Source organism: Lipotes vexillifer, unplaced genomic scaffold (genome assembly GCF_000442215.2).
Source record: "Lipotes vexillifer unplaced genomic scaffold, Lipotes_vexillifer_v1.1 scaffold773, whole genome shotgun sequence".
In the NCBI taxonomy this organism is placed as follows: Eukaryota; Metazoa; Chordata; class Mammalia; order Artiodactyla; family Lipotidae; genus Lipotes; species Lipotes vexillifer.
Window position 1 is genome coordinate 632980 of NW_006786767.1, and position 9060 is coordinate 642039.

At 49.9% G+C, this 9060-nt stretch overlaps 1 protein-coding gene across 1 annotated transcript in view; it reads right to left on the minus strand.

Moving 5' to 3' along the window:
- Positions 1-1450: 1450 nt before the first annotated feature.
- Positions 1451-9060, minus strand: part of BCL9 (BCL9 transcription coactivator) — an 88045-nt gene continuing 80435 nt past the window's right edge. The window contains exons 8-10 of the mRNA XM_007459374.1: positions 6612-8853; positions 5166-5426; positions 1451-3825 (exon numbers count right to left, since the gene is read on the minus strand). Coding sequence (XP_007459436.1) covers positions 2708-3825; positions 5166-5426; positions 6612-8853 — 3621 coding nt within the window. The 3' untranslated portion in view covers positions 1451-2707. The remainder of the gene's footprint in view (positions 3826-5165; positions 5427-6611; positions 8854-9060) is intronic.

Consider the following 9060-nt stretch of genomic DNA (forward strand, 5'->3'; position numbering starts at 1 on the left):
TGAAACGGGTAAGTTGGTCTGCACTGCTGCAAGTTCTCCAGCAGGGGGCAGCGCGGAGTGCCACATCCCCAGCCTCTCCCAGCAAGGGTCCACAAGACTCCTGCCTGCCTTTGGCTCCCTCCTTGGGACAGACGCAAAGGGACCACACAGCATTAGTGACCACGGCACTATGAGATGCAGCAGGAAGTGGGGCTGCCCACGAAGCCGGGCCAGTGGACAAACGCCAGGTCCCAGCCTTCCTTTCAGGGCTCTCATCTCACGCTCCCCATGCCTAGCTGTTTCCCTGGTCTCTTCTATTACTTCAAAGCCAGAGAACCTAGGAACAGGGCTAAATTCGTGAAACAAAATGCTCGTTGTACTCTAGTTTCTCCACAAGGTAAAATTTTCACCGCCCAGGACCCTCTGTAAAGATCTGATTGTGTCAGAATTCTTAAACCAGTGAGCCCAGTTTTCTCAACTACAAATGAGATGATTACGACCTACTTCCTAGGGCCCCTCAAGAATTTGCAAGGGAATGCAAGTAGAGTGGAGGTGACTGGTAGAGGAGGTGCTCAAATTAAATCTCACTTTTGTGGTCTGGGGCTCTTGTGCTACTGAGAAGATAGTGCTGCTGAAGGTGGAAGAGAAAATGACTCTCAGAACACTCTCGGGGAGAGACAGAAACATTCACAGGTGAAACTCAGACTGTGGAACAGCAGCAGAGCCCAATCTGTACAAGCCTGTCTGCAGACGACTCTGCACCTGCTGCTCCTTGCTTAGATTCTCTCACCTGAGAACAAACACGCACACGGACGCCCACTTGCTTAGCTAAAGATGCCTACAACTCAAATACACACACCAGAACAAACCTAACTGCACAGAAACACAAACAGCTGGTCCCTTAGAGGCGTACCTTGCGGGACACACGCTGATGTGCCGAAGGTGTGTGCGTGGAAGTGTGAACTGTGTAGACTGAGCAGGGCCTGCAGAGGGGACGCAGACAGGCAGCGAGGTGGGGAAGCAGAAGAGACGACAGAGACCCACGATTGCGGGTGCAGTAAGAATACTTCACCTTGACAAGCTCCAGGGACATTTCATGGCTTTTCAAATGACTAAAAATATACCTTTGGCCTCTTAATTACTTCACCCCATTACATTGGCTCTCACAAAAATTCCCAGTAAAGACCATGAATTGCCTCTAGGGGTGGGGCATGGGGACCAGGGCTGCTCTTCTGCCTATAGCTAGGATTTCCTGATTGGGACACAAACAGCACAGGATCAGTCTACACGAGTAGTTACTCCTCAACAGCAAGCAATACACTTCATCTGCAAAAGCACTTTTATGTACTTCCCCTAACCTTCACCCAGATCAACTCCGATACAAAGCTACTATGCTTCTGGGTCACATGGCAACTAACTAATAAGCCCAATACCGAACAAACAGGAATCCAAATGGACAAAAAAGGCAATTCAATTTTTTAAGAAACAATATATTTTATTTTTCTGACACCACAGCTCTGGTGAGTGGTTTTGTACCAAATTTAATGGAGGTTACACAGAACGTTTGACGCATGGGACGGGGAGGAAAGGGAAGGAAACACAAAATTAAAAACAAAAACAAAATCTTGGATAGCTTTTAGCATCTGTTCCACTCCCACATTAATAAAATTCACTTGGGAATTCCTAATAAAAGGAGAACAGAAAACAAGGTGGGCAGGGAAGGGTAGGCTGGGGAAGAAAAGACGAAGAGGGCAAAGAAGACCACTGAGCATCCCAAAGACAGACCTTTTCCCTCCCAGAGCTGGGACAACGCTCGGCACGGAAGGCGAGGCTTCGGTAGATTTATTTCCCCCAAATAACACCGTGTATTGCAGCTGCCAAAGGGAAAAAGAGAGGAGGGAAGCAGGGGGTCACCAGTGGGGGACACAACAGGAGGAAACTCACTTAACCAAGAAGATAGGGAAGGAGAGAGGAGGGAAAACAAGAGAAAAATGTGAAGGTGGGTCTTCAGATTGGGAGAGACAGACAGTGCTGAAGAGCACTTGAACTGAAAAACAAATGTCCTAAGCATCATTATTTTTAAAAAGAAAAATCTCCCCCCTCCCCCCCACCCCTCGCTGAACTTAGTTCCTCTTTTTGTGCTTTTCATTAATACTCTGCTCTGAGGTCGTTGTTTGGTTTTTCTATACACTGGAGTTGAAAGAAAATAGTCCAAAGGTCTGAAGATGGATTCTCCACCTAAAGTAAACAGCCCAGCATTCCTGTTCTCTTGTCCCAAAGACTAAAGTCTCTGCTAAAATCCCTTTTACAATATAGTACAGTACACACAAAAAAAGTAAAGCCCAAAGCAAAAACAAAACCAGAAAAGAATCCTGGGAGAAGCCAGTCCAAAGGACGTAAACATACAGAGAATGGTGCAACACATGACCCATGGCAATTCTCAAAGCACGGCTACAGATTCCCAAAAGTAGGTGCCATCATGGGATACCCAAGTCCACAAAAATAATTTTTAAAAAATAAATCTTAAAAAAAACACACCTGTTGATTAAATGAATAATTTGTTTTCAGATAAATCCATACATTCTCGAGTTCCCCCCTCCCCCAAAGCAGCCCTTGGGTCTCTGTTCTCCTATTGCATGACCAACAGTACTCCTGGAACTCCCTCAAAGCAGCTCTCAGGACCTGGAATCTCATCTTGACAAGGATCGGCACATCCAATCTTAGCAGCTTAAAACATCATGTTTCCTGGGTTGCCAGGTCCTTGGCTAAATCCACCCATGCCCACATCAGCGGCCATGCTCCGGGGCCTCATCTGTGGGGGGATCATGATGTTCTGTTGGGGTCCCATCATGCCCTGCATGGACATCATCATGCCTGGAGAGCCCACAGGCCCAGGGTGGGTGTAGAGCCCGGCAGGCCCTCGATCCTTGCCAGGAATCATGCCCACGGCAGCAGCTGGATTGCTCATCAGGGTGGGCTGGCCGGGCATTGTAGATTGTGCTGGTGACATCATCCGATGGTGAGGTCCCATCATGCCTTGCTGGAGAAAGGCTGGTGGTCTCATTGGGTTGTGGCCTGGCATGGATGGAGCTGTACCAAGAGGGATGTCCGGAGTTCCCACTGGCCCTGGACCTCCCATGCCAGGTAATGCTAGTCCCATTCTGGGGGCTTGTTCGCCCATCATCCCCTGCATGTGCGAAAACCCAGGTCCAGGACCCTGGGGCTGTTTACGGCCTGGGACTTCCCCTCGAGGGAAATATTGCAGTGTCTGGCTAGGCTTCTCAGATGGAATAATGCGAGACAGATCAAACTCAGGTATTCCGGTGGCTCCAGGTCGGATGACCTCCTGTAGATCTGGGTCTGTAAACACTGAAGGCATGCTGTTCCCCAGGACAGCGAAGGAGTCAGGACCCCCTGGGCCTCCAGGCTTGCAAAGTGCTGCATCTGCTGAACTTTGGGGCAGGTTGCTGGGGCGGCCAAGGGGCCCTTCTCCTGGGAAACCCATCCCTCCTGGGAAGTTGCCCTGCCCCCCACTGGGGCCATTGTGAGGAAATGGAACCTGCTGTGGAGGAGACTGAACTGGAGGGAAGCCCTGGGGGAAACCCATCCGTCCTTGAGGTACCATCGGAGGCTCCTGGGACCCATGCCCCATGATAGGATTGTGTGACATCAAGCCAGGCCCCATTGGGACCCCATGAGGAGGTATGGTGGGTCCCATGGCATTCGGAGAGGGCATCTGATTGGAGTGAGAAAGTGGCTGGGTCATTCCCATTGGGCTGAGGGTTGGCATTGGAACCACGGGGTTTGGACCTGAAATTCGAGGATTCTGTGTATTAATGCCCAGTCCTAGAAAAATAAAGATATCAAAGGAATCAACTTAACCAAAAGCAACTCAGGAAAACTATCATAAATCAAATTAACAAAAAAACTATTGTGCATCAAGTGCACACGGTACTGTGCTGGGGCAACATACAATGCACAATCTCTGCCCTCAATAAGATTATAATACATTTTGGGGCACACAAACCAACAGCTCTACAAGACAATATATTATTGAGTCTTAAACTGTAGGACATAAAGGTATATAGAAGACAGCTAGGAAGAAAGTCTCCTGTGTGAAAAGTTACAAGTGAATATGCAAATGAGTACAGTCTTCTTCATTGGAGACATTTAATATAGAAGAAAACAATTTGCCTGGATGACTTAGTATGGTCCTTTTTGGAGAAAGAGGACTAATCAGTCCTATGAGTCTAAGAATCGGCAATAACAACAAGGACACCAAACAGGCCTTTTTCAATTGATACTTGACATCACTATTTTGTATTACCTTACAGAGAGAGCATTTTGAACTCTACGTTACATGAAATGGTAAAGAAAAGCTAACTCTTAATGGAAAAGGAAAACACACAGGTTCTACTATGGTCTCTGGGACATTTAAATATTTGGTCTCTCTATGGAGTTAACCACTGAGAATGGTAAGGATGGTGCCTGTGCCACCCACAGAGCATGCCCTAACCTGCCTGATGATAAAGAGCATCCCTAACAATCAGAATGGAACTGGAACCAGAAATCCATGGCTCCAAAAGTCATGGTCTCTTTACTGACCACCTTCACCATCCCAGATCATGTCCTATTAGTGAGATTTGGGGAGACGGGAGGTGTAGGGGTGAAGGAGAACAGAATGAGTAGGGAAGGGAGGAATTTTATTCTCTCTCTAGTCCTAAAGAAAGTGATTCTCTAGGAAATAGGGGCTTTCCATTGTCTGAAATCCTGTGGCTGCTTGTGGTTTGAGGCTGCCCTTCCAGGAAAATATCTGAGGACTAAAGACATTCTGATCAGCATGTTAAAAAGATACCGCTCTCAGTTTTGTGCCAGGAGGACCTCCCCAACCTCCACCAAAAAAAAAAAAAAAAAAAAAGCATCTAGGTACACAGAAGCATCAAAACTTCCATAATGACAAGAACTATAAAGAAACCTGCTTTCTTATCAACAAATATACTGAATTAGGCTAATAAAAAATACTGTGATCATTCTCTTCCTCTAGGCAAGACACTTTAGTTTTACTGAAACTAACTCAGATAGTATACTTTTCCAACTTGGTGAACATCCAGCCATCAAGAAAAGACTTCAAGAAGTTTTTCTTTTGTCCAGAGGTAGCTCCATATCCTATCTTCCTGATTTCTTACCTGGCATATTATTCATTGATGGCAAGTTGGGAGAACGAGCTGGAGGGGAGTCGTCATCTGAGCTGGCCACGGTCTTGATGGCATCGTGGTATAACGGGGTAGAACTGGGCATTGCAAACTTGGACATTCGAGACATCATAATAGACAGTGGGTTCTGGGAAAGGGTCGGCTCTGGAGGCATGGTGTAAGGTGTACTAGAGGGAAGACTTCCCGGGATACTCACAGAGGCAGACTGGCTGGCTGTAGGAGGTGGGGGGCCACCTAGGAGAAGAAAGCAAAATAAAACAAAAAAGGGCAGGGAATTAGATTTCTCTTGAAAGCTACTGGGCCTATCGTTATAAACTAGCAGGGCCAGGAATGAGACAGATGAACAGGACAGTGTTATTAGACCCAGGACATGAATCATCAGTCTCTAGTCAAGCTCCGTGTGTGTGCAGAGGGAGACTGCAGTGTGAGATGGAGGTGACAGCTCAGCAGATGGGAAGACAAACGCACCAAGAATGCATAAGAAATATTAGTTCAAACTTGGGAAAACCATGGGTTACAGGCAACTCTTATGGATCTCTTTCCCATGCCAATCACAATTTAGAATTCGATTCAGGCATTAGTATGCTACGAAGCCAGATTAGCAATCCCACCCCAGGTACTAACCAAATCGCCCTACACACGCTCTTGATTGATTTTCTGCCACCAAGATGTCTGAACTGAAAAGGTCTGAGGGGGCAACTCCACCGTACTGCTTTTGTGAACTGCTACCTAACGGAGAAACACCCTTGAGCTTGGGAGGATAAATCCCCTATCTTATTCTGATTCTAGTCTTCCTCAAGTGGAGACAGCACAGACCTAGTATTTATACCTCAGTGCTCATCTTCCACTGACCACCTCTGGTCCCGTTCACAAAACCACCATCATCAGTGAGAGCTTCTCCTAGGAAGAAAATACTAATAAATTGTAGCTGATCTGCGAGAACAGCAGTTTGCCAAGGAGAATGTTTCGGTAACAGTTTCTATGGTCAACACATATTTACGAGAACCACTCAAGTCTCTCAGCAGCCTCTCCTCTTTGCTTGGGATGATACTCAGACTCTCTTGACATGATGAAGGGCAGCCCTTTGAAGTGGGTGGATCTAGTATTTAAAGGCACATTCACCCACTGTTGAGACATTCTATTCCACCACCGTGAGTTCACTGTGCAAATGTAAATCATGAAATGACACACATTTCCGATTTTCCACCCAGTCCTATCTGAGAAACATATTCTGCACTAAGAGCATAACCCCATGGAAGTACCGATTACGCACTCTGCCACAAATACATCCATCTTGGCAAAAGCCACCTCCTTTGGTTGCATAATCAGGTTAAGACACCAGTTTTCTTAAGGGATGTAAATCAGGCTTTTGCAATCTCTGGCTTTAAGGTGCAACTGTGAGGATGAAAGCATACTGACCTGACTCTACACTTCCCAGCATGGCTGGGGAGGCCATGGTGAGGGGTGCTTTATGGTTTGGAGGGATCCCGGGGCTCTGAAGGGGAGGTTTTGGAGAGGAGGTCCATCCCGGTGACGGGGCGGGAAGTGATGGAGACTTGAGGTGAACAGGCGAAGCAGCAGCAGACCCCAAGACAGGGGGGGACTTAATGGAAGCAGCAGCAGCTGGGCCCGCCAGCATGCCTGCCAGCTGCGATGGAGTCTGGGGGGACTTGAGGTTCCCCGAGGGCGAGCCCAGCATTGGCGACTGGACTTGGCGCATCGTGGGAGATTTCAGAGGGTTAATGCCTGGGGAATGCACCTGGCTGCCTGCCACAGAGAGATCCACGGGCTTCCGCCCCAGGCCGCGCTGAACGGGAGGAGCGGTGTTGAGGCTAGTGGGGTTACTAGAAGGGTTGAGAGGTAGTGGTGGCATATGACTGAGCCGGCTGTTAGTCCTTTGGTCGGGCCCAATTGGTTCTCTGAGATTCCGCAAGCCACTGTTGCTGCCTGGACCCTGAGACATGGGGAGGAACGGCCTGGGGCCCATGCCATACTCTTGCTGAGGGTGCTCGCCAAAGGGCAGGGGCACCATCTTCTGCTGAGCAGGCAGCATGTCTGCACCGCCGGCGCGGAGTTTCATCATCTCCTCGGGCCCCACCCCAGCCTCTCTCATCTTCTGAGGTATCATCTGAGAGTTGGATCCCATGTTGACATTTAGACTGACATCTCCCTTCATCCCACTAGGAACCATCCCAAACTCGAGCTCCCGACCGGGGCCCATCTGTGGGGGCATTCCTTTTGGAAAGTCACCCCTAGAAGGGCTCAGCGGGCCCTCCACTGGTATTCGAGGGAAGATGGGATTATTCCCCGGCTCCATGTGTCGCTGGGAGCCAGGGATCAGCCTGTTCATCTCCATGCCGGGCCTGATGCCTTCCATGCTCATCCCCGGGGGCAGACCCAGCTGTTTCTCTGCCAGCTGCTGTTGAAACATCTCTTCAGACAATCCTTGGGGGTTTGGGAAACGTTCCCCTCGGCCAGGACCACTGAAGACGCCCTGGCCAGGTGGGAAGTTTCGACCGTCTGGGATTTTTGGCACATCGTCTGGCCAGCTGACTCCAGAAAGACCTGGTCTAGATGCTGGGTTGGGGACATTAGGCCCCTCCATTTCAGAGTTCATCATTCCTGCAAATCCAGGGAGGCGCATCTGGCTCCCTGGCATGTTGGGGTGGGGAGCCATGGCCCTCGGGGGCAGAGAATGGGGCATGTTGATCCCATCAGCAAAGGGCTCTGCACCCCCAGGCCCCCAGGCCTCACTGGGGGTCATCTGGTACGGAGGGGGAGGCCCTCGGACCACTCCCCGCGGCCCGTGCTGATGGACCATCATGTCCTGGAGGGAGCACTGCTGCACGACCACTTGCTCCTGCTTTCTCCTCTTCTCCTCATAGAACTCCTGCTGCAGTTTCAGCCATGCTATCTGCTCAGGGGTCATGTGATCCAGGTGGTCGGGTCCAATGGGCCCAGACTGGGAGTTCATGGAAGGTGGAACCATTTCATCCGGAGAAAAGGGCACATCTCTGTGTCCCTGAGGGCCAAATGGAGCCCCCACATCTGTCCGGGGCCCAGGTCCCTTACCTAGGCTTTGGGATTGAGCCATCATGGCCTGTATTGGCCCTTCTGGTTTTTTCTGAGGTCCATCTAACACCCCAGTATTCTGCTGGGGTCCCCCACTCTGTCCTCCCGGGAATTCTTTCTCATCAGGGAAAAGCATGCGCTGGATATCTCTGAGCGTTTGTAAGGAGCGCTCCCGGTGCTCCAGCTGCTCCTGAGACAGTCCGTCGGGGTTCTCTCCCAGCGGGGGGGGCTCTCCACTAGACACCGGTGGAGGCGGGGGGGCTTTGGGATCTGCTGAAGAGCTACTGCTCCCCTGGGAAACGGGAGTCACTGCTCGGTTGTTGGGCGTCGAGTTTGGCCCGGTACCGTCTAGCGGCAGTGGAGTGGAGCTGGCAGGGCTGCCTACAGAAGGAATCAGTTTGTTTTCTACCCCAGGACTATCCCGGTCCAGGGGACGCGGGGGGGCGGCAGGCTTGGGTGCTGGTGCCGGAATGGGTGGAGTTGGCTGCAGTCTGGTGTTCTGGGAGGAAGTCTGGTCCTGGTTGGCTGGAGCAGGGGGCTGTTGTGGGAGAGGTTTCGGATCATTCCGAAGGGCAGATATCTGTGTGTTCTGAAGATAAACGAGATTTTAAAAATCATTGGTGAACTGAACAGAAGGGCAATGAAAAGAGCAAGATATGTTATAAAGGACTTGTCCCAGCCACATATATCTACACTGACACTTGCTGTAGAAACTGCTCATGTACAACCCCGTTCTGGACATGCAGACATTTTGATTTCTTTCTCACACTTTGCTGTCAAACGGCATCCTCTTTCC